General features: G+C 39.0%; 1 protein-coding gene across 6 annotated transcripts in view; it reads right to left on the bottom strand.

The window, feature by feature from the left end:
• rabgap1l (RAB GTPase activating protein 1-like) overlaps positions 1-25,977 on the bottom strand; it is a 120,672-nt gene that overhangs the window by 36,763 nt on the left and 57,932 nt on the right. For 5 of the 6 annotated variants that reach the window (XM_055005237.1, XM_055005223.1, XM_055005224.1 and 2 more), the window contains 3 exons: positions 10,579-10,692; positions 2,934-3,008; positions 619-744 (listed from right to left, as the gene is read on the bottom strand). In XM_055005237.1, coding sequence (XP_054861212.1) covers positions 619-744; positions 2,934-3,008; positions 10,579-10,692 — 315 coding nt within the window. Of the gene's footprint in view, positions 1-618; positions 745-2,933; positions 3,009-10,578; positions 10,693-13,079; positions 13,283-25,977 lie in introns of those variants that run through there. The other variant, XM_055005243.1, reaches the window with a different exon arrangement.

Here is a 25,977-nt window from a genome sequence, read left to right as displayed (position 1 = left end):
CATGTCAAAACCCACAGCTGATGCAATCACTGGTAACATACTGGAATATGAATATGATCAAATTGCCTTTGCCTTCATAGAAAAAGCAAATACATTTTGTAAGGCCTTGTGCATTCTCTGCTAGTCTTTTCTTTTTAGTGTATCAGTTCATTTTACAAGTCCTGCATTCAATTATTAAATACATGAAGCAGCTCAAAGGATGTCTATTTTCAGGAAAGTAAAAATGTTGGAAAACCAAATCTTGTGTAAATTAATGGCCTTTGGGAATTGTCTGTGCAACAAGAATAGCGGAATATGTGGAGTAAATTTCATGGTATTTAAACGTATGAGGCAGACAAAACAACTGGATAACATTTCTAATTTTTGGACTGTGTTTGAAGTTCTGACTATTTTTCTCCACGGCTAATGTGCCTGATGCTCATGGGTACAGTAGTATTTTGAACCGTCCACCAGGCCAAAATGAAAGAAACCACAAATCCCTGCAAATGGTGTCTATAATATAAGTATGTCTGATCCAATCCATCCTCCTCATCAGGGTTGTGTTCGTAGCATTGTTACTTTCCATTATTTTGTAATACATTCTAATTTATTACAAATATACAACTCAGCAACACTAACCTGCATCAGTCTCTCCAGCTGGTAGAATTTGCAGTGAAGATCTTCAAAGTTGTTCTTGTAGAGAGCTCTGAGCCCGTATTCATACATGATTTTCACCAACACACAGAAGGCCTGCTCCTCAGGCATCTGAAATCACATGGATAACTTTAAACAGTCACATGTACCAAAACGTTCAGCCACTAAAAAGCAAAAATGTGCTTCTTCTGCCTAAAGAGAAACCAGGACGCTTTTTTAAGATCTCCACATGACATTAGGTGGTGATGCAGTCTTTACAAACCTGAAATGGATCCATTTTCAGCCCTATTTTAACTACAGTAAGTTACTGTGGTGCCACCAGACCAAGGTCAAGCCTAATTTTCAAAAGTTTTGGTAAACCCCACTAATATGTTTTTAACTTGACTGGCTGACTCTAAATAAACCCTTAAGGATAGAAGAAAAAGCTGTGATGGAAGTAAAGTGACAAATTTTAAGGTATTTGCAAGAAATGTTTATGCTTTTATGTGCGAGTATTTTACTGTCTCAGTGTGTTTCGGTCTGTGTGCTGTTTGGATGGATGATGATGAGAGTTATGAGAGGAAGCTTAATACTGTGTTGGTGTGGGTATATGGGTTTATTTCTCCTCTAACACACACACGCACGCACGCACGCACGCACGCACGCACGCACGCACGCACGCACGCACGCACGCACGCACGCACGCACGCACGCACGCACGCACGCACGCACGCACGCACGCACACACACACACACACACACACACGCGGACGGTGAGGTGATATTTAATCAGAGTGACAGTATGTGTTTGGGGCTGAATGGGCTCCTGCAGGTAAACCTGAACCCCTACTAATATTCCTGACATCTCCTCTATAACCTCTCCCTCCTTCCTCTTCCTCCTCTATACCCCGTCTGCCTCCTCCTCCAGTATAACCTCTCTTTCTTTTACTGCTGCTGTCCCCATTATCTCTCCTCCTCTTCCACTCTACAGCCTCCTCCTTCATTACTTCCCCTCTCCTCTCCACTTCTTCAGGTCCGTCCAGTAAACTCATAGCTCTTCTTCATGACTCTCCTACCTCACTCCACCTCCTCCTGACCTCTCTCCAGCTCTCCTCCTTTCCACCGTCTCACTCGTCTTTAACCTCTGCTGTCCTTGTTATTTGGACTTCAACCAAACTTTCACTGCTCCCTCTCCTCCACTTGGGACTCCTGCCGCCACATGTCCACTCCTCTGTCTCTCCTCCATCTGTCTTTTAATAACTACCTTAAATAAAATTTGAGGTGTATTTTATGCAGACAAGTTGCAACACACACAGAAACACAAAACAAAGACTAGAAAGGAAATAGATGTGAAAGGCGAACAAAAAGCAGTGTCTGCCAGTGACCTTGAAATGTGTGCGACACTGACAGACTCCATCTATTCCTCCACACAGGTTTGCGATAAACTACTTTTTATTCAAGCAGTCAGCAACTTTCTTTATAACCACACACATTCTTTCTATTTGCCTATTTTTCTAAAGCTCCGTTCAGTCTGTAATATTGCCTTGGTTTCCCTTTGTTATACCTAGAAGCTAACAAACATGTGTTTTGTAGATGCAGTGAAGTCTAGGTGCAGAAGCATAATGCTGACATTTTTTTCTTTGTTAAATTGTTAACCTTGATAACATGCTTCAATGTTGTTTTGAAACCATCTGTAGAAGCATCAAGGTAACATTCTAGCAGCTACAAAGAGCTCTTTTGAAAGCAAGGGAAAAGCATTAGAGGCACATATTTCTGTAAATACGCAGGAGATAAATCTAACAGTTTTATTTATATATATATATATATATATATATATATATATATATATATATATATATATATATATCAGATTGAGATCTGGGGAATTCGGAGTCAACACTTCTCTCTTTGTCATATCATTCCTGAACAATGTTTACAGTGCGGCAGGGATCATTATCCTGCTGATAGAGGTCGCTGTCATCAGGGAATACTGTTGCTACAAAGGTGTGCATGTGGTCTGAAACAATGCTTAGGTGGGTTGTACTTGTCAAAGCAAAATCCACAAGAGTGTCAGAACCCAAGGTGTCCCAGCAGAACATTGCAGAGAACATCATATTTTCATGTTTTAATGTTGTGGCTGAACGGTGTATAAATACATGCATAGAAAATTGCCAAAACAGCAGAAAAACTGCGTCAAGGATGATCAACACCAAATAATACATAGGCCAGAGTTTGTGTTAAGTGTGATCTTGTTCTTGCATTGTCTAAACCATGAAAATGTATGCTTGGTTAATGGATGGACAGATGATTAGTTTACTCACATGCAGCAGGAGAACAGCAGCAAGGAATGACTGCCCCTGACAATAACCAATTTCCTCATCATAGACAGAGTAGGCCTGCAAGAGAGAAAGAAAAAGAGATACAGAAAACTTTCAGTTTGATTATCACTTTGTCAGCTTGTTTACAATACATAAACTGATAGGGAATATATTGTTAAAAATCTCAAATCTTCTCCATATTGCCACTTTGCTTTTCAAAGCCTGGTACCTGCAATACCCATAGTGCAACCTGACCACCAACAGTTCAGTTGGAGCTTCTGGTGTGCTATGCTAGTCGAAACTAATGTAGCCTTGAGCCGCTAGCCCTAAGAGGGAATGGGCTGCAGAAATCTGCGTACCCCAAAACTATAACAAAATAAGAGGCCATGATGTTGCGTGAGTGAATTTATCAGATTTTGTACAGCTTTCTCAGAAGCTGCAACTTTTGTTACAAATGCTTCAGTCCACCTGAAAACCTGCACGTTTTAACTGGTGTGTAAATATGCAATGTTAAACTCTCAGCAAAGACTACCCACAATAACACTACCAACCTAATAAACCGATTGTCTTGTGCCCTTTTTTTCAAAACATAAATTAACACGGCAGCTTGTCTCACGTGGTTCCACACATTTACACTTTGGAGCTGCACAGTTCAGCCATGGCATAATGCAGCTCACCAGTTAATGAACAACTCCATTGGAGCAGCAAGAGGATTTAGCACCTTCCACTTCAGCACTGAGGGAGGGTTCAGTGTCAACTGCTGCTTTAGCAGTCAGTCAATTTAACTGCTACATAAAACATCATCAGTGTAGCTGTGGCTACATTTGGTCTGATATTGATTGTGATAATACAAGGAAGGATATATGACAGTATGTAATGATGGTTGAGTTGGTAAAAAAGCATGTTTCTTTAGACCACATGGTTTGGTAACATGTAAATATGCCTTGGATCTGCATCTTCTTTTTTTAGCCAACACTTTACAATTAGCAACAAGTCATCTATTCACCATTTAATTCTAAAAGCTTGGCACCTTATTGATCCTCCAGTTAGTCCCATCACTGTAATGCAAATGTTGTCAGAACATCAGCATATACAGCAGACGTCTCCTGTGAGACAAGTTTCTCTCCTGCACTCGGATTTTCCCTTTTTTCCCCTGAGGAATTTGTCTGAAGACTGTCTCTCTGTCTTTGGTTTTCTCTTCATCAGTGTTAGTTTCTCTCTCACTATGACTCTCTATGAGGCTTCTGTTCTCTAAATGCTGGGCTAAGCCTCTGAATCGAATAACACAGCACCAAAATTCCACAGTCATTTTAAGAAATTGACTTTCTAAGGACAAGTGTAGCGTAGAGTGAAGAGCATATTATTAAAACCTAGAAAACTGTGCTTGATATTTGCTTACAATGCTGTGGTTAAAGCACATTAGGACTAGTCTTTATATTCACCAAGTACTGCCTGTGTTCAGAGATCTGGGGTTGCAGAGTGATAGTTTTGAATTTTACGTTGCCTATCATTTTCAACTAACTAAATGAAAAGCCAGTTCTGCCAGAGAGAAGAAGACACGATATAGTCTAAACATGGATCTAACAGGATAACACTTGTTTACATAGATAGTGACATATACTTGTGTTAGGAATGAAAAGCAGAGAGCTAATAAGGGGAAGTTAAACCTCTAGCTCGTTTCTCACCTCCGCACAGCTTGTCATTTCTGTTACAACGTGGATGTGAAACCCCTAATGTGCTGTCGATAGGGTGAGTGGTGAAGTGTTTCTGAAGCTATTCAACCGACTGACAAGTCTGTACTCACTACCATGGCATCAATTAATACAACATAAATATGTGCCTTGATGTGGAAATAGACAGCCAGATCCACTCTTCGTGTTAAAACCTGATTAATTTGAACAGCATTCCACAACAAAAAACTTCTCTCTACTGCAGTAGTCAGAGAAGCAGCAGCCCATCCAGCATGAGAAACCTGGCTTCATTCTGCCAATAAAATATGGAAGACTGATCTAGGAGAATAACCTCCAGATGACCATTCAGAGAGGTGCCGTCTCAAAATGGACGGTGGTTGACATACCCCACCAATCATGCTAATGAGCAAACAGACAGGCTTTTTTCACAGCGTAAACAAGGATACAGGGGTTACATCACACAGCTTCCACTCTTTCATCTGCCTTCATCCTTGCAAGGCATACAGGCTGGAAGAAATGCACTAACGCCGAACGGCAAAACAGCGTAATTCCAATGCTGCTCAAATGGAAGGAATCGGAGGTAGGTGAGGTACCAGATGGAGCAGCACCACATTCCCACTAAGATAAAACACCTCTACTGATCTCTGCTTATGAGCTGATGTGCAAAACCATCAGGCTGGCAGCTCAACATTCTTAATAGGGGAGCAGCACCAGAGCTGAATAAGGACTCCTTTACTAGGCAGATGCACTTCTGGGGGAGTGTGAGAGAGTGTGGAACTTAATGACATGAAAAATTTCACTTTTACACCTTTAAATATGTGTTTTCTTTAGTTGTTATGCAGAACTACTTAAAATGACTAAGCTGGTAATGGTTCAATATCTTCCTCAGAGATTTTGGCAGGAGGCTCACTCACTGATGGACACATCGACTGTAATAGCAGTCAAACCCCCGTACATTGGGTTAAAAGATTGTCTCCCGTTTTTTCCATGTCTGAAAAATGAGTGTGGACGTCCAGAGCTCCACTTCTGATCTGTTCAGCTAATTTGGGCTTTGATGTGGAGGTAATGGAGAAGTCTTGTGGAGCTGTCTGGACTCTAATCTACAAGCTGACATGCTTGATGGAGTGTGGCATTCATACGTCCCCAACTCGGCTGGGAGAAGTGCATGCTGACAGATGGATGGGGGAGGTCCTGGTGGGTGAAATCTAAATTTGTTAGCCTGAGCAGATAATAGGCTCAGAGGGGTGGGTTACTGCAATCTATACAGTATGCCTGATTTCTCATAACCAACAAGCAGATAAATTTTTATATTCTTGTATCTACCGTTTTGTAACTTGGAAAAAAAATGTGTTATTAATAATTTTGACATAATATAAACAGCATGTACACAATTGCACCTATAATCCTAAAACACTGGCAGCATTTTTACTACAGGAGCGATAGTATTACGAGATCTTTATTGGTGAAAATCTGGATATCGTAGGTTGATCCGACTACAAAGAGCCAATGTGTAACTAGAACAACTCACAATAATCCACACAAAGTAACCACACTGCAGTGCTGGTTAACTATCCTAAATCCTAAAAATGCAATCATTGCTTAACTTGTATGAAAACATTAATGCTGGTGACCTCATACATGAGTGGTTATAGTGCAAAGCACAAAAAGTAGTGAGTCTCTGGTTTGATTCCTAGATGCCCTGACTATGGGCTACATTTCATTCCTTTACTCCCTTTTCCCCACATTTCTTGTCTCTCTGAACTGTTACTGTCAAATAAAGGCTCCAAAAAATAATCACCAGTGTTTCACCTTCTGATTTAAGAGGCGTAAGGACTGTCTCTCTGTATTGAACAAAGTAATGAAAATCTGAAAACTTCAGTCCGGAGAAGTGTTTCAGAGAATTTATTAAAGGGAACCTTTGAGGTGCCTGAGGTACAAGAAAAGCCAACATTATCATTTCAGGATTACTGGAGAGAGTGGGCATTGTCAAGTTAAAGTTCAGATTTCATAGAAACAACAATGGAACAAAACGTTTAGATCTCAGTTGAATTACTGTAGCGCAGAAAACTGTGGTTACTGTTGCACAGTGTTATTTAAAAAATATTAGCATTTATTCTCAGTTCACACACTATAATATATAAATGTAGAAGCTCATATTCTTTCTTTTTAACTGCATTGTCAAAGCATCGTCAGACTTTATTGGACAGATGGTCGATATATTATCAGAAATTAAGGTAAAGAAAGAAACAAAGAACTGGGGATGCTGCAGATAACAGTGGAAGACTTAACCTCTGGCCCAGGGCATCCAGTTCATATTCTTCCTTTCAAACACGAAATAGCATTATGGCACAAGTAAAAATATAACAATAATACCACATTTCCACTGGTAAGACTTTGTATCCATGTTCTGTTTTCAGTATCAGGGTCAGTACTTGTTCAGTATACATATAGTATATTGTCTGGGGGGTGGGTTTGTTAACAAAGGACACAAGCAGCTTCAGAAAAGGAATCAGGATTTTTTATTTATTCTATCAAACTCTGCTGACATTGTGTTTTCATGTATACAGAAATCTGGTCAGGATGACGGTCACCAGGATGTGGACTGGTACTCTGTATAAAGTGTGCATGCAAACACTCAGTGATTACTGGGATACACAACATTAGCCTGGTTGATGAGGCATGTTGATGTGCTATCATGTTTGCTTTTTTCCCCTTTGTTTGAGTCTCGTCTCCATGGAAATCTGGAAGATATTCCCTTTATCCATTTATTCAAGAGTCACAGCTTTCAAAACCCCAACCCAACCATTCCAACCACCCCGCTGTCAGCGCATCCTTGACTATCCTTGACAGTCAACGCCCCGCTGTTCCAGAGGACCTTCTGACTGACCGACAGTGGATGTTTGATGTTATACGTCTTAGCTGGAAGTGTGACTGAATGGAACATTATGGGAGCAAAACAGATTATCACAGAAAAAGAACACAAAGCTGAGGTGACCTTCCCTGGAGAATAAAGGTTAGAAAATAAAAGACTCCCGGCTTATTACTGGGTATAACATGAAGATGAATATAAACTTTGTCCCAAATCCTCTGTGCCTGTAACCCACTCATGCCTCAAGATCCAGCCAACCTTATCAGCAGCAAATCTACATGGATTTGCATACAAATGAAGGCTGGCTCGCCACTGACCTAGTTGGGTCCAGACTGGATGCTAAACCTTTCTGACAGGTTCTCCCAGAGCACTGACCAACCATACTCTACTTTTGCAGCTCTAGGAAAACACAAAAAGGACAAGTTCTACTTAATCTTTCTGGAACTGTCTTTGAGTTTAATGAAAAGGCAAAATACTCACGCAATATTCCTATTTATGCTTGGTTTATATCCTTCATACACCTCTTTCATATGATTTTACTATGTGGTCTGTGACGTAAGTTCATTACATAACTACCAAATAAAATATTTTAGCATTCACTTAAAATCGAAAAAAAGATTCCATAAAACCATAATTATGCACTAATTTGAAAATTTAAAAAATGTATACCTTTTAAATAAAGAAAATCAAAAAGAATTGATCAAAAATGTTTGCTTTTAACACAGTGATTACAACACAGGTTACTTTGCAGGTGCGAATAATCTGTATATCAACATAGAGAAAGTTTTATCTAAAATCTGTGTTTACTTTTTAGTACACTATATTTACTTTGCACTATTTTAATTGTTTCTTAATTTTAAGTGTAAAGAAGGTCTGTAGCACTGATGATGCATCAATCACTGACAAGTATGGTAAACTGTAAATATCAGGATCACTTTTTGACTATTTGGTTACTAAAAAAAAATGCTGATTTCATTTTAAGTTTGTCTTTTCTTCACAGACCAATTGGACAGATCAGTGCAAAGTCATGTGTGCTTAAAAACTGTCTTAGTTGAGTTTGCAGCTACAGTCTGGCTCAGAAGAGGACAATGGCAGAGATTAAGAGTGGCTTTAATACATTTCAGTAGCGCTGACCTTGGCTTTTGTCTGAATAAAATAAACTGTGTGTCTTCGCAGATAATTACCTAAGGATGCAAGTCCACTGGGAGCCTTCTACTTATAGCACCTCTTTTCCTCACTCATTTTAATGGAAAAAAGCCACTGCTGCTTGTTTTTATGGCATAAGGATCATGACTGATCCACAAAAGGTCAGCTGAAGTGCTGTTCAACATTTGATGACTACGTTTGTATGGCTGGCTTAAAGATTTTAATACATCATGCTTGTATTCAATGTTATATGTTATTAAGTGTGCTTTAAAGTATACTACAGTATCTTTAGGACAGTGCAGTGGACAGTTAGACATGTATTTCAAATTTTAGCAAACACTACAACTCCTTAGAGTTAAAGTGTTTGCTTTAAATTATTTTATAATGAACTAGTGGAACCCTACTTTTCTCATAGCCTTAAATATTAATAGCTTGATTCATTTGATGTATTAATTCATTTAAACAGAAAAGCAGAGTTTGGACATTGCCCTTAATGCAGTCGTTCATGACCTCTAACAGTTCTGGTTACATCTCACAAGCTCAATTTCTCCAAAATCTCAGAATTAATTTAACAGCATTAAGTAGTACTAATCTTTGAATATCTGAGTCATTAAAATGATGACTTCTACCTCTAAAACATCCTTATTTATTTAAACCACATAGATTAAACATTATGACACCAAGAACTTAGCAGCAACTGGAGCTTTTAAGTTCTATAAACTATGATTTGGAGCTGGTGCTGATCAGGCAGAACATCACCTCACAGCTGCTGGATCATGGTTTATCCCTCCATGATCCACTTGCAGCAGGTATTAACTACAGTTGACTGGGAGCACATTACAAGCTTTGCCATCTCATGGCTACTCCAACCAGTCATGTGGTCACACCCTTCGGCATTTGTCAAAGTTTCTCTTCTTTACATTTGCCCATTTCTCTGACATGCAACATGTTGACTGAGAGAACACACGGCTCATTTACCATCTAATATATCCCAAATGTTGACATGTGCAATTGTTCCAAGACAATCAGCATTATTTACTTCATCTGTGGTCACAATATTCTGGCTCATTGCTATACAATACATCCATGAAGCATTGTGTAATTAAATGGTGTACTTCTTGCCTCAAATTTGGAAATTCAGAAACCATTTTCAGTAGGCAATTTGAAGAAATCTTCCACCTACACATCAGCCACCATGTTTTGCACTTAGAAAATTGGAAGGAAGGATCAATGACTGTCCACAGAGTGGTTTGTATGTCCGGTAAGTCATGTGTGGGACGGGTTCATGTTGATGTCTCAGTAAAGGCGAGCACTGTCAATCATATATTGGAGAGCCAATTTGAAATGCCAAGCAAATTCCTACTGAGCCTTGCCAGACCACAAAGAGGAAAAAAACTAATGGCTGGCTTCATGGGGATTTGAGAGCTAGCTTCTCATCTTAGCACTTGATTCTTAGCAGCAATGTTTTCAAAAACATATAAATACAACAGGAAAGAGTGTTTACACAGATTTGCCTTCTTTTCCATGATGCCATCGTGAAAGTGAGGTAACATGCAGTATAAACAATGGCTCCATTCTGTCCACTGCTGTTCCAGCCCACTCCAATGCAACTTTCAGTTAACTAACAACTTCACAAAAGCTTTCCATTTGCAAATTTAATTTCCACAGATTCCAAATTGGGCTACCACCAGGGCTTCAGTGTTTACAGTTCACGAACCCTAAAATGTATAGATTCCAGCTAACCAGCTTTCATAAATAATTTCCCCCTTAAAATCGGAGAGAAGAGTTTTTTATGTAATATTATTACTGTAGTCTTACCTAATAATCTCATTGGCTGAATGCAAAATCAGATTATGGAATAATTCTCGACAAGCAATTATCAGTCAATTTAAGCATTAGTTTTCCAAGATATTTGTCCACTTTAATGTCATGTCGGGCTCACCTTACAGATCTTGTACAGAGAATCCTGTCCATCTCCATCAGAGTCCTTAAAGTAGTCGTGTGCGGGAAAAGTGCGGTGGATGTCACGCGTTATGACACCTTCCTGAGCCGAGTCCTGCAACACACATAGAGTACATGCTTTACACATGTGGCATGTGGAATTTTTCTATCTTATTTGCAGTTAAAAATAAGGCTGATGCACTTTTGATAAATGGGTTCATGAGATGATATATCTTTGCTGTATTGATTAACACAACGTACAAAAGCAAGACAATATATTGTGCTTCATTTAGAAATGCCAGCAGTCCACAGCTATGATGCAAACCAGCAATACACTGCTGTGTCACTGCGTTTGTTTGGTGTTTGTCCCTTCCCTACTGCAACTGCACTCCCCAGGCCTTAGTCTGCACTGTCTAATCCACAGCCACTGCAGTGTAAACACACATCCACACACCAAACACGGTTCCTTGTTTTGCAATGCACTTCTCACTCATAAACACACGTTCACATAGAGGCACTGGGTTATTTCCCTGTCACTTCCCTTTCCCTCCTTCACACACACACACACACACACACACAGAGTCAGTCAGTCATATGCATGTTGTCACACACAGTGCAAACACTAGTGAGGGAGGGCAAGAAACACGGCATTCTCCAGCAAATCACTGTAAGCTGCAGATAAACCAGCCCTGAGCCTGACTGGCCTTGATGTGTGTTTGTGTGTATCAGAGACAGAACGGGAGAGTGTGTGAGCGAGAGAGAAAGTGAGTGAAAAAAATCTCTTCTCTTTCCTCTTCGAGTTTCCCGACAGTAGAGAGAGAACAGAATGAGGGAATTGAAGTTAGCGGAAAGGCAGTCTTCTACATGTTTGTGGAAAATACTGCAAGCTGTGGAAAGGTGCTGGTCAGGAGGTTCCCCACTTCCTTCAACATAAAAGCCCAGCAATGCTCTCAGAATACATCTCCACGGTCATTATGCCGGTACAACTACTCAAATGTTTTTGTGCCTACAGACAAAGTAACTTGTGCACTCAGGTGGCAGCAAAAGAAAAGATATCCTTTCAGGGTGTCCTGGCAGTCTAGTGTTTGAGAAGCATTACCATGTAATTGCAAACCCCATGAGTCAACTCCAGCTATGGTCCTTTTATGTACGACACCGCACCTCTCTCTGTGTTTCATGTCTGTATATACCACCACTATCAAGAAATCTGCACCAACAAAATCTTTTCTTATTGCCAGACAACTGCTTTAGAAATTATATGAGTTTAGGCTAATTTTTTTAATGCCTAGTTATCACAAGGTAAACTACGTAACTTTCATACAAACCTTAGCATACAACTGTGTATTTGTTGTGTGATAGCTTTTATTATCGTAGATTATTTTTTGCAGATCAACTTTCTTACTTTCTATTTGTAATTTGAACTGGAAAACTTAAGAAAGACAGAGAATCTTAAAAAAACAAAAAGTACAAATGAAATTTTAAAACTCAAAACAACCTCAGACACAACCGAAAGCTGATGACAAAATATTTACTGTTCCTGACAGTAAGTCCTGTTTTTTCATTCAATAAATTAAATGCTTCAAATGTACATAAAATTAATAAAAACACAGTTACGGATGCATGACGTATCATTACTGTATTATATATTATCTTTGAGGAATTGAATTCGTTGTGTACCGTGTGGCCAGTATTCAACAATATTTCTATTTTGCGTGTGTACAGTTACATACATATGGTTTAAGTGCTTCACATATATCCACTACGCACACGCACACAGACACACACATAGGAGAGGGTTTGACAGAAGCTGCTGGCACAACTATGTGTAATGCTTTAATGAGATTTGTAGTGTGGAGGTGGTGTGTCGTTGAGTGTATTATGCGTTGGAAATGGAACTAACGGTTTTATATTGAGCGTGTACCGTAGCAATAACAAGAAAGAAAAGAAAAAGAGAAAAACAGATGCACCTCTTCAGGAATGTATTGATTTTTTCTTCCTCGTGTTCATAGTCGTTTTAACCTGAAAGCAACATTTTCTAAATGAGACAGAAAAGATTTATGACGTACATTTTAAACCTAAAATGGAACGTGAAATATATCTAGACAGCTTGTCCACTTGGCTGGAGAGGCATTCTTCTATGACGGTAGGCGCAAACTAACAGTTAATCTCAGCTCACACAGAGGGATAAAATGATTAGCTGATTAAACAGTTGGGCAACATTTACAGATTAACCTTTCAGGAAAATAAAACTCAAGTAGCCTGAGAGGAAACTAGACTTCTGCACCTCATCTTGGCTCCATTTTCAGGATTTAGAAAATCGAGTCTGTGACTGGAGATTTTAGCAAATCACTGGGTTTTTCAAGATTCAAGAGTTTCTATTTGTCACATGCTCAGACAGTATGTGGAGTGAAATGCAAAGTGACTGTCCCCCAAGGTTGTGCAATAACAAATAGACATTAAAAAAACAATAACAAAAAGACATTATAATAGAACATTTTTCACCCGGAGCAAATGAGACAGTATCATCATCCATGCTGAGAGTAGCATGCGGTGGTGCAGTGGGATAAACAGAGGTTGTAGCCCACATAAATGTTAACTTTTAGGTTGCTTATCTTTTCTTCTTTTCCTGATTCCTTCCAGCTGCAGCTTTAAACAAAATACTTTAATAATCAATTAACGTTTCAAGCTCAATCTCATCTTCCTTGACTGTTCACCAGTGCCTGACTTCACTCAGTGCTTCCTGTGCTTCTTCTTCATGGCTACAAACAGACTTTAGGTTCATTACCGCCACCTACTGGGCTGGAGTGTTCATCAGTGTTACCAGTGTGCCAGAAATGAGGGAACTCAGGAGGGTGCAATTAATTGAGGTATTATTTTTAACGGGTTATTTTCGTTGTAATTAATAAATCGAAATTACTTACCAGCCCTAATATATAAGTATATATATATATATATATATATATATATATATATATATATATATATATATATATATATATATATATATATATATATAAAAATCTTTAGAAAGATCAATGATGGTTTGTGTAAGATACAGTGGAAATGTCCTCGGCAATCAGTGGATGCTTTCCAACCACTTTGCCTGTCCTTAGAGAAAAAGGCAATGAGTGCTAAACATTTACAGTCTGTAGTATCTCTGAGGACAACCACTCGAAGAATGATTTCATGAATTATGCAGTGAGTAAAAACTCCATTACTTTTAAAATAATTATAGACTAATGATTAATGGATTACTTTTTATTAGTTTTCCCATCATTATTAACAAACACACTTATAATGCTATAATTACCATGGCAGCATCAGCGATGACCAGCAAGAATCTGGTTGACAGTGGAAGTTGTAAACACTTTGATTTAATAAACCATGCATGCCTCTGCTAATTAACAGCCTCATTACTCAAAAAACACCATAAAAAAGGAAGAGAGGACGTCCTCTACACTGCTTATCTCCTTCTCCTTCTTGCTTTTTATCCCTTCTTCCTCTTCTCTTCAATTTCCCCTTGCACATTTCCTTTTTTCCTTGAATTCTTTACTCCCAGCTCCTTTGCTACTTTTTCTTGCTTATCTTCTCTACTTCCATATTTTCCCCGGTTTTCTACTTCATCTCCTCTTGTATCATCTCGTCTGCTGTTTTCTCTATTTTTTCCTCTTTTATCTTTTCTTTTCTACTTCATTTCCTTCCTCCTCCTCTTTCTATTTCTATGTGTCCTTCTAAATATTTGCTTCATCTCCTCTGATTTTCAAAGCAGGAAGCAAACACAAAGATATTTACGCCTTGGTGTCAGTGTGAAGGCTTGTAAGACAAGCCTTTTATTTGACATTGACGGCTGACATATTTTGTGCATCGATGTATTTGTGCTATGAAATTAGAAGAATGCAGGTTTTACCCATGACACTAAAATTTGTTTCCGTTTCCTAAGCTGGAGAAAGAGAAACTGTACACACAGCTGTAGGTGTGTGCAATGTTTACAAGCTGTAACGCAATGACAATAGTGTTTACAGTGACTTTTTCAAAATCAACTATTAAATTCTGCATTAAGTTACAAAGGTTATATTATTGGTGGAATATTTGGGTTTCTGTAAAATTGTGGAGCTATCCTTTTATCATCATCTCTCCAGTCCCCAGTCCAATAATGGAGCAACAGAAAGAAAAGGTTGTAGGACTACTACATCCAGATTGTATTATAATCAGTAGAATGCAACTCCAAATTACAATGTAAGCTTGTTGAATGAATAACAAGACTATTGCTGCTGTTGTCTTACTGTGTTATCACATTTATTTTGCTTTGAAGTGAACTGTTCTTTAAATCTACTGTTGATCTGAGCATATTGGTGTCTACCTTTCCTTGCCAAGTGTGTGCTGGAATGAGCGTTATATGCAGCTTATTTGTATGGTCTGTAGATATGTGTGTGCAAGCGAATGCTGAAGCTTGCAACTCTTTGATCTCTACAGGGAGGCTGAGGTGTTCAGGAGGAACTGCAGCATCATCAGCAGCATCAGTCCTCCATCACAGTGCCCCAGTTCGGCTTCACTGCTGTACACCATTGCAGACACACAAAATGAACAAAATTAAGCCCACATCTACATCTTGTAACCTTCGGGCTTCAGGCATACATAGAGCCTTGCTCTTGGCTTCTGCAGTGAAAACTGGCATGTACTAGTTCAGCTAATGGGCGAAGGCCTGCTGATTTTTCCCGTACCAGGTGCATCACTGGCTGTCAAACCCTAATCTTGCATCTTAAAGCTATATACTTAACTAGAAAATTTCTGAAGAAATTTTGGTTGTGCCAATGCAGCTTTTGTCGGTTAATATATCCTGCTATAATTAGTTACAATTTATGTAAGTAAAATTTATTTTGAAAAGCCAGCATGCTTTATGAACCCTGATCAGTACCTCTTTGAGCGTGTAGTAAAGCGTTAATCAGTCAATCACCTGTGAGTCACTGGTTGCTTGCAGTGAGAAGAGCAGAAGGAGGTGCAGAAAGGAAGAATAATGGTTAGACCCTTGGACAAATGGTCACAGCCCAAAATGTATGAATTGTACTGAAAGAATTCTTTCACTGTGTGAAGCAGAAATTTGTTTTGAGCAAGCTAATATATCTTCATGCATGCTGAGTGCATTGCACAGATTTGGTGGCAGGTAATAGAAACTCAACATTTCGGGTTTTCATCCAACATTTAAGAGCACAAACATATTGGGCGTGAAATTGAGGTTTGGTCAGTACACTGTGTTCTGAGGTACTTTATCAAAAAAATATTAGTCTGACAACAATGAGACTCACTCATTGTTGTCAGGGGAGGACAAAAATGCTTACATTGTTATGTATAAATTGCTCATGTAGAGTAAAAGTTGTGTGTAGGGGAAAAGGTTAATTGCAATTTTTTCAAAAACATTTCTGGTCAATTTATTTCTGGTAACTGAACAAAATATCTGAATATTACAAAAATCCCTAAAACATAAACTGTGACTGTGTAAAAAACATAACAAAAATATCTAAACACAGATTGAGACAAATAACTTTGAAAGCCTTGTGACTTGTCTAAACTTTGAATGAAGTTTCTACTGTAAAATATACCAGAGCCACGGGCTTCCAAAGATAGCTGAGTTTTGGCAGTTGTCCTGCTGACTTCTCATTCATTTCAATGGGGATTTTAAATGCAGTTTTGTACAAATTTCTAAGAACTGTATGATGAATCACTACCAAAAGACAGAGCCCACCATTCCCGATAGAGCCGGACATTTTGATATGTAATTTGTATGAGTCTTCTCAAAGCTGTGGGACTAGTTAGGTGCCGAAAATCTTGTCATAATAGTCTATAGTAAGAATAAGCCCGAGCAATACAATAAATGTGCTTCAATACTTATGCAGTTTTAACACTTAATGAGCAGCAAGGTGACAAGGTCAGAGGATACTGCTGCTGTAACTAAGTTACGCTGTAGATTTTGCTAACAAGCTTTATAGGTTTAATAGGGCAAATCCCACAGTATTTGATATACATAGAGCCCAACATAGTATGACACCTACAGGTCAACATCTCCTGAAACTAGAAGGAGCTGAATGTTGTCACTGAGACTGAAGCAGTGAGCTCAGCATCATCATCACTATCACCACCATCCAAAGGATCTTCAGCCTGAATATCTTCCTGCGGCTGCCACAGGTGAATCAATAGAAAAACCAGGCAGGGGGATCCTGAAGGGTGTTTGCTGGCTTCCAGACAGGGGTAACAGAGGGACAGAGGATCTGTAGTTTCGATAAGACCAGAGTAGGAGAGGCAGCATCGAAAGAAAAGACGAAGCTATTTTTGACTACAGGTAATCCTGCAATACTTCAAAAAGTGGAAGGCAAATTGGGCTGTACATTTTCACATCCGATAACACAGAGGATTGTTGGACCCTTCTTGATTGGTGAAAACCACTATATGCTAATTTCAGTAAGCTCCAGAGGATTGAGAAGGCAAGTCAAAAGAGCCTGTTAACCCTTTAAACTCTGAGCAGTTTCTGGACATTTTTTTGCTCCCGTCTTTCACAATTTTACTAACTGTGTGCTCATTTACTACATATGTTTGACTCATTTTTTTATTTGGGCAGCTTTTGAGTAAAATGAAGATCTGAGGATGCTCTCATTTATATTTTTAAACAGTTTCTGTCTCTGATGAATGCTGTAATTTGGGGTGTTTTATTTTTTTTTACTTTATTTTTTTTTAGAAAGACCCCTTTCTCATCCACTGGTCGGTTTTGTGGATTGGAATGTTGAGCACTAAAGCCTATGCAAAATGGAAACAAACATATTCATGTGGGCATGCACCATTGCCACAATACATGAACGCAAATATGCACCAATGAATTCATGAAACAAAAAACAAAAGAGTATCAGCTCCATGCTGAAACTACAAAGTGAAACACATTATGCTGGCCGACACACTCTTCAACCTTTCACCTGCATACAAATGAGTAGGAACATTACATCAGCGCAGAAACTCTGACATAATAAATATGGAGGGATTAAAAAAGCATTTGCACAGGCAGGGGGATTTACATCAGCATTGTTCACCATCAGTCTGAATCTGTCTGTTGGTGTGTGTGTGTGTGTGTGTGTGTGTGTGTGTGTGTGTGTGTGTTCTTCAGTACTGTGTGTAGCTGTCAGATTTATCCCTGGGTGACTTTTAAACTGACAGACCAAACGTGGAAACAACAAGAAAAAAAGGAAAGGAAAATGAGTGGAAGAAGCAAAAAAAGAAGGAGTAAAGAGGGAGAGAGATCAAGACAGATAAACAGAGGGGGAGATAGATTGAGACAGAAGACGGAAAAGAGAAAGATAAAGAGAAGGGAGTGAGATATGTACACAGAGGGGAACAAGAGGCTTCCTCTAATTGCAGCCTAGGGGCTTGTTGTGCAGACAGTCCATTACTCAGACCTCACCAACAGGTTACCTATTTAACACACGCGGCTAAAAATAAAAAAAATTACAAAAAAAAACTGCTGATGCGTCCAAACCTGCACTCCACCTACACATTCAACAACATTTCATTAACCACGGCGGCCTTGACTGGTGGAAGCTGCCACAGGTTCACAAAATCAAGAGGTTTTCCTTTGCAGAACGCCCATCTAGAGACACACTGTTGCCTTGCAGGAGCAACACTCCAGTGGCCAAGTGGTCAATCCATATTTATAGATAAACCTAATTTTCTGATGTGCTTTACAAATGCTTTATAAAGCAAGTTATGTATGGATATAAAACGAAGTAGAACATATTGAAGAGTACATTAAACTACTGTATCATCTATGCCTAGTTCTGAATTGTTTATTTAATTCTGCAGTGTTTTCCTCTTGTGACCATTTCCTTTGTCCAGCAGACAATCATGTCATGCAACTATGTAATTATATTCCCTTATAGTTATTACAATATTATGTGAGTGATTTGGCCTTAGATAATGAACATTTCTAATCATACTCACCTTCATTTGTGTTGCACTTTTGCATAAAAATATAATTCTAGAACCTTCACTAGAGGGAAAAGGTTAAATGTATTTAAATTAACTGAGTGTGGATGTAAGTCTCATATCAGCAGTTAAATATCTGTGATAAGATAAAGATTTCTGGTTGTAGCCTTGACACATGAGAAAGAACAGGCTCCACTGGCTGAAACTAAAGTGCTTCTTCAGCACTAGGGAGGAAAGAAGTAAAAGGGCAGATGCTAAATGTGAGATTTTTTAAAATGTTAATCATTGCCATGGGAGCTGTGCCTTCATTTATATTACACTTAAGGGCAATACCAGCAAACACCAGTCATTGTATGATAAAAACAATTCTTTCAGAAGCTGGCATGACTGAGATGACACCAGAGTTTTTCCATGTCAAGATCTCGACTGCAGCTGACAGGTTAAGTCCCCTGTCCACTTATTGTCTGTCTTGCTGGATAAGAGACACTGTTAGTTTCCCCTTGTCTCTGTAAGGAGGAAAGATGAAACCAGGGGACCTTCAGGCCACTGGTCACTCATCTAGAGCTAGCGGATATTTGTGTCTTGCGGCCCTAATGAAGTCTAGTCATGGTGTCCTGCTTCAAGTGTCCACAGAATCAAGTAGAGAGGTCAAGTTTTTCCACTGAAAGAATACTGTACTGTATCCAACTACTGCACCTGGATCTATTACATTATAATGTGCTACAGTGACAAGACTCAGTGTGTCCTTACAAAGGAGAAAACGGAGCAGACAACTGCAGTCTTCACCAGGAAGTCTTCAAGTGCACCTCATTAAACTTGTTATGAATAGTATATAAGTGCTCACGTATTGTTATGTAGAAATTTATGAGAAAAAAAACCCCAAAATATTCAGCTTTTTGAGATGGATTTTGGGGACACACTGTGCAAAACTGCTGGCAAAACACAGGACGTATTCTGGGAGAGGATGACTATGGATGCCACTGACCCACTGAGTTACTCATCAAAGAGACATTTGACACCAAGAACAGATAAATTTACTTTGTAGGTTTTTATGCTTGCACTGAGGCTAAGATCATTTTTTAACATGAGACATGCTGGGAACAAAGTGGAATAAGGCCAGAAAAATTATGCTAAGACTTATGTGTGCTTCACACAAGGTCAATGCGGCAACATTTAGCTTTAGAAGCATGAGTCAGTCTGTCCATCAACGGCACTGTATTCTGTCAAAATGTCCTTGAGCAAGATAATGAACCACCTACCTGCCCTCACATTCTCAGGCTCTTTGGATAAAAGTGGTAGTTAAATGCTCTGAACGTAAAAATGTAAATGCAGAATCTCAGAAGCAGCGTCATCCTTCCCATTACACCATTCTAGAGAGAACAGTGAGCTCTCAAGTTACCCTTCTCTTCTGACAGTGTTGTGTAACTGCCGGGTATGGAAGGGGCCCACGGGTGCAGGCTGGTGAGCCCCTTTAACAGAGAGGCAGCCACGCTTTGCTAAACCGATGAGGCAGGAGCGAAATATGCCGGGTTTAGACAGCTGAACACTCAGAGCCCACTAAGTCCTAAAGTGACAGCCCAGCCAATCAGAGATGATGCTGCACAGTGTTGAACCGCTGGAAGCAACCATGAAGTCAAACTGTGTGTACAGAATAATTACAGAGGGAGCAAGGCTGGAGACAAAACCTTAGAGTTTTACTTAACAACTCCAGCAACTGTCACTTGTAGTGAAACAGTCAACTGGATAAGACAACCCAATCCAATGCTGGGAAGCAATAGCCTTGTCACAAACAAAAGGTCCCCCTTAAATTGACAATGTGATTGTTCACACACTGTATTTGTTTTTTTTCCTCCATATCAAGACTTTTCCAAAATACGTCTACAGGATTTGCTTGCAATCCAAGAGTGGGTGAATATGTGTGTGTGTGTGTTTGTTTGTGTGTATATATATGTTCTCCTTGTGTGACAGTCATGCTGAACAATCAGAAGTGCCTCACTAACAACATAAATGTCAAACCCAAGGAAAACTCTGCAGCCATGATGCAGAAAAATGGCCACCACTGAGCCAGAAACAAGCTGAGCAATTTAGTCCTGAAGAAAAGAAGCATTTTATTTCTTATTACGACTTCAGTTATTAAATTTAACACAATCCCAGCTTTAGTGGATTTTTGGACTGTAGCTACTGAGAGACAAAGCAATAATATAGACACCTTTTCATCCCAATCACCCACTTTGACAGCATTGTTTCTGATGGAAATGAGAAACAAAAGTAAGTGGTGCCCCATCTGGGTCTGGCTACAGTATGAGTGGGGACTGGTGCATTATGGGCCATGTTAGAGAACAGTCGCTGTGATGAACCAGCAGGATGGTGTGTTAAAGAGCACGTCTGTTGCAGGGCTGCACCCTGGAATAAATCCAGGCGAGAGTCCTCGAGATGTCTCAAAACTGGTTGAAGACAGTGCCTGCTTCACCGTAAAGTGCCGTTGTTTTGTTATTAACTGACATAAGTTAATGAAAAAGATCAGTTGTAGAGAGTATTACAAAAAAATACATGGCAGTTATAAAATAAGAAAATGTTAAATGTAGAAAATGTAAAGTAGAAACATGAAGGGATGGAGAATTTACTTAAACAGGCAGACAGAAAAAGGGAGGGCAGGAGACACAAGGAGAGACCAGGAGGTGAATGGTGTCTGAATGACTGACAGCCAGAATATTAGCTGGTCTCTTTATCTTTTGGATAGATGGCAGCTCTTTCAGTGGGAGGCCGGTATTGAAAGTGACAAACAGGCTCTGTTTGGATCCAAAAAAAAAAACACAAAAAAAAAAACAACCCACAACTAAATACAGAAAAAGAGGCAGGAAAGAGGGGCAGAGGATATACATAAAACATGCCATAAGACAGGACTTTATTATGCTGGTAAATAAACACACACATATACTGTGTGCAGCATACTGTGCTTCTGATGAAAACAATCATTCTTTTATTCTACCCAATTCACTCTTACGTCTTCTCAATGACTGAATATGACACGCAGGAAACAAGTTCTATATTTTGCACACCAAACAAATAACAGATGCTCTAATATGCTTGGTGTAAACATATCAAATAAGAGTAAAACACTGGCTGTAGCAATGTTATTTCACAACCTTCTTTTATGTGGTTTTTATATCCTGCTCACATAATCTTCTTTACAGCTGAAACCTGCCTGACATTTGAATCCCGTCTTCTATCTACTGATTACTTTCAGAGGGAGGCATCTTCTTCTGGTGGTATTTTTATGGCAGAAACTGCAGTCAAGAAGACACTCAGGAACTATGAACCAAACTCTTCCCTTCTTCAATGAGCCTCTGAGCAAGGCATTAAGGCACTATATGCTCCAGCAGAGTTGTTTAGTTGTAGTAAAGACTGGTGGGTCTGTGTGGTTTCCTTCTGTTGATCAGTGAAATTGCGTGTCTATGAAGGTGGGCGTTGTTAGGGGAAATGTGTACTCAGCAACCCTTTGCTTGTTGAGGTAAATATAAAATGCTTTCTAGGCATTTCAAAGGTTTGCCATTCATTTCCACTGAGGCACTCTGGCCTCCTTAAAAAATAAGAATCTGAGGAAAACCCACAGGGATAAATGAGGTATAAGCTATGTCGTACATGTCAGAGGATCAGTTCAATTAGTCACTTATAACATTTTTAATAATCTGAGCTTATTCACCTGTTTTGTTTGATGACTAAAAATATCAGAGAACCACCTTGGGAAAAAAGGTGATACAAGATATTAAAACACTGAGAGTTTTAAAGAAAAGCTCCCAAATTGCCTGATTATTAAAATACAGATTGTGTCTAAAACCAAAAGAAAAAAAGATTCTACAACGAGGTGGTAATTCAGACAAAAAACACAGACTGTATTAAAAGTTTAAAGCCTAGCCTCTAATGATACTACATTCAGACATTGGGACGTAACAATGACACTGTTTCTCTGCAGACACATCTGACTCCGACAAACACTCCTCATCTCTCTTCATTTTTGTGGGATGCACTGAGATAATCCATTGGTGTGATATTCAGAGGACGTGGCGTGGTAATTAAAAACCAGCTCCCCCCCTGAGGCCTTTGTCCTTGGATGCTGGCGAGGAAGTTTCTGAAGGCTTCCCTGGAGGGTTGAGGGTGGGTGGTGGTGGTAGGGGGGCAACAGCTGGCTCGCCTGGCAGATTGCAAATTCATCTGTCTCTGTATCGCTGCCGTGGCATTTTAATGGTCCGGCTGATTCTGCATTTCAATAAGCTGAGTTGGGAGTGGGGATTCATTGCTCCGACAGAAAGCAAAGAAGCAAAATTCTTCATTTTGCTTGCAGTGACACTGGTGACAAGCAGGCAGGTTACAGAAAACCCCTGACAAGACAGAGAGCAAGGTCTAATAGAGCCGTTAATTTTTTTTTTTTGGTTTCCATCATTTATTACTTCACTTTTAAAAATAATTTGGCATAGCTAAACTAATTGTTGATCACCACAAAACGAATGAACATTAATTTAAAAAATATTCCTGCATGTTAAATTTTCTTAAGGCAAGGGTGTTGTCAATAGCTTACTCATTAACTACATGTTCAAATATTAATGCAGGACTATAGATCTGTCACACCAAGCGCTTTGATGGAAAGGTCTGCACTTCATCACCGTATATAATACATGTAAGTCAGTTTGAGTTGCAAAATGATCATATCTGGCTCTAGCTTCTAAAATAAAGGAGGATTTTCTGCTTTTCTGTACTATCGGATGGGAAATTAAATATGTTTGGTTGTTAGGCAGACAAAAAAAGCCATTAGAAGGCATTAATTTAGACTCTGTGAAATTGTAATGGACATTTTTAGTATTTTTATGGCATTTTATGGGCCAAAAATCAAACAGAGTAATCAATAGAGACCAAGTCATGATCCATTAACTTGAGCCTTAAAATGAAGCTCAAAGAGGGCTCTTCTCCACTTCAGTAAACAAGATGCCGTTGCTAGCTGAATTTCTTGGGTAAGTTGACAAACTGCAGCATCACTTCATCACGACTTCAGCATCAATGTCACTTTTTCTTGTTGTCTATTTGAATGCAGTTTTACAAATATTAAAATCATGAACACCACCTAAGACAGACATGCACTTCACAAGACTTCTATAGCTGTCCTGACAGAGTACACGCCTCTTTACTATGTTACTCAAACCATTCCTGAACAATGTTTTTCAGTGTGTCAGGGAGCATTATCCCACTGAAAGAGACCACTGCCATTAGGGAATACTACTGCCATGACGGGAAGTACATGGTCTGCATTAGTGTTCAGGTACATGTCAGAGTAACATCCACATGAATTACTAGGACCCTAGACTTCCCAGCAGAACATTGTCCAGAGCATCACACCGCCTCTGACGGCTCGCCTTCTTCCCATAGTGCATCCTGGTGTCATCTCTTCCCCAGACAAAAACCCCACTGTATATACATATACAAGCATCAGTGCTTCACCAGTACTGTACTTGTACTCACATTGGCCGCTTTTAGCTTCACACTAGGACTGAACAACACATTCTCTCAAATCAAAAAATACATAATATTCAATTAAGCGCAGGATTTACAAAAATACCTGCTTGAACTACATAACTACCATCAGGTAACTCTCAGTGGGGTACTAAATCTACCTATTGGTTGTGAGAGTGACAGGAAAAGTTATGGATAACTGTAGTTTGCGTTTGTTGCTCAAAAGCTGGTATGACTTGCTGGGTGAAATATGGAGGCAGAACTACTTAATGGGCTAGATTACTTGCAAGATGTGTTAAAACGCGCATTCTCAAGTATGGTTGCATATCCATTGCTATAAAAACACCTACAGTGTTAGTGACAAGAGGCTGATAAATGAGTTGGGTTGGCACTGCACTCACTTTTTTCTTGTACCACTTATGCTCACATTCAACAAGTGAGCAAGTTTGTCACACAACCAGATATATACCCAATCACAGATTAACCATACAGCTTTAATCTGATCCACCTGTCTTTGTTCATTTTCAGTGTAGTTAACTGAGAAACCGTGGTGTTCCCCAACAGCAGACTTCACAGACAGTGGAGAATCTTTAAGTTCAGGTAGACAAGAAAAAAAAAGCTCTGCACAGGCTGAACTGAAAGGTCCAGACTAAAAATTTTATCATTATATCACTCCTGTTCAACTGGGGCCTAATATATCCAAACCCCACTGTAAGAAGACAATAAATATTATTCATACACCTGTCAGTGGTTTTATTGATGTATCTGATTGGTATATATTGGCACAAAATTAACCAATGTGCAAAACATGCTGTACTACTCCAACCTGCATTTGCTGGAGTACAACTTGGTGCTGAAGCAACATAAGATGTTGTCCTCTCTCTTATTGTCTTTCTCTCTCACACACAGCATCACTGAGAGAGGTCAGTGTACAAAGTGCATCCCTGCAGGTATCTGACATTTTCAGCGTTGTGGTTTTTACTCGAGGATATGAGTAGAATCTCTGTTATGTGGGGACAGCAGACCCCAGGGGATGATAGAGGTGGAGTGCAAGGTGAGACACTTAGTGGGTCAATGAGAGAAGACAAAGAGACCTGTATATGGATGTGTACAAAGTTCTATCATCTGTTTCTGCATGTGGAGTGTCGGTCGTTCAATTTCCTTGTCACTTGTGACAGATATGATTGTAGATTGCCTCCATTTTCCTCCCCATGCATCATTCAAATAAAGGCGCACATGAATGAATAATGACGAGGTTGTTATTTTGCAGCTAATGTTAACATCCATTTTAATTGCACCCTATTTTTAAACTTCAAATAAACTCTCTGAAACCCTGTTGCTCCTTCAGACTCAGCTGAGGGTTTCCATAGCGACACAGTGCCTCTTAAGTTCTGATGTTCTGTTGGGAAGAACTAGAGAGACAATGGAGACACTCCAACTGTAACCAGGGATGAAGAGTCGGATTGCTGACAGTTTATCGTCATACACATCACACACGCAGAATGACAGAGACGATACAGCTAATCATATATTAAGTATTTAACATGCTGCAGTCGACACAATCTGTCTTTAAGAAAATGCTTCCAAAATATTAATTTCTAAGTCATTCATGCCTGTCTGTACTCTACATCCAAACTTAAATACATTTTTTAAAAACAAAAGCAACACCAGCAAATAGACGTGAGGTGTAAGAACTGGATTCAGGTCAAAGCTGCTAATATATATATATATATATATATATATATATATATATATATATATGTATATATATATATATATATATATATATATATATATATATATGTATATATATATATATATATATATATATATATATATATATATATATATATATATATATATATATATATATATATATATATACATATACATATATATGAAAAAATGGGACATATAGAAAAAAAAAGTGATTTTG

Source organism: Amphiprion ocellaris, chromosome 2, assembly GCF_022539595.1.
Source record: "Amphiprion ocellaris isolate individual 3 ecotype Okinawa chromosome 2, ASM2253959v1, whole genome shotgun sequence".
NCBI classification, from domain to species: Eukaryota; Metazoa; Chordata; class Actinopteri; family Pomacentridae; genus Amphiprion; species Amphiprion ocellaris.
This window is presented reverse-complemented; position numbering and strand designations above follow the sequence as displayed.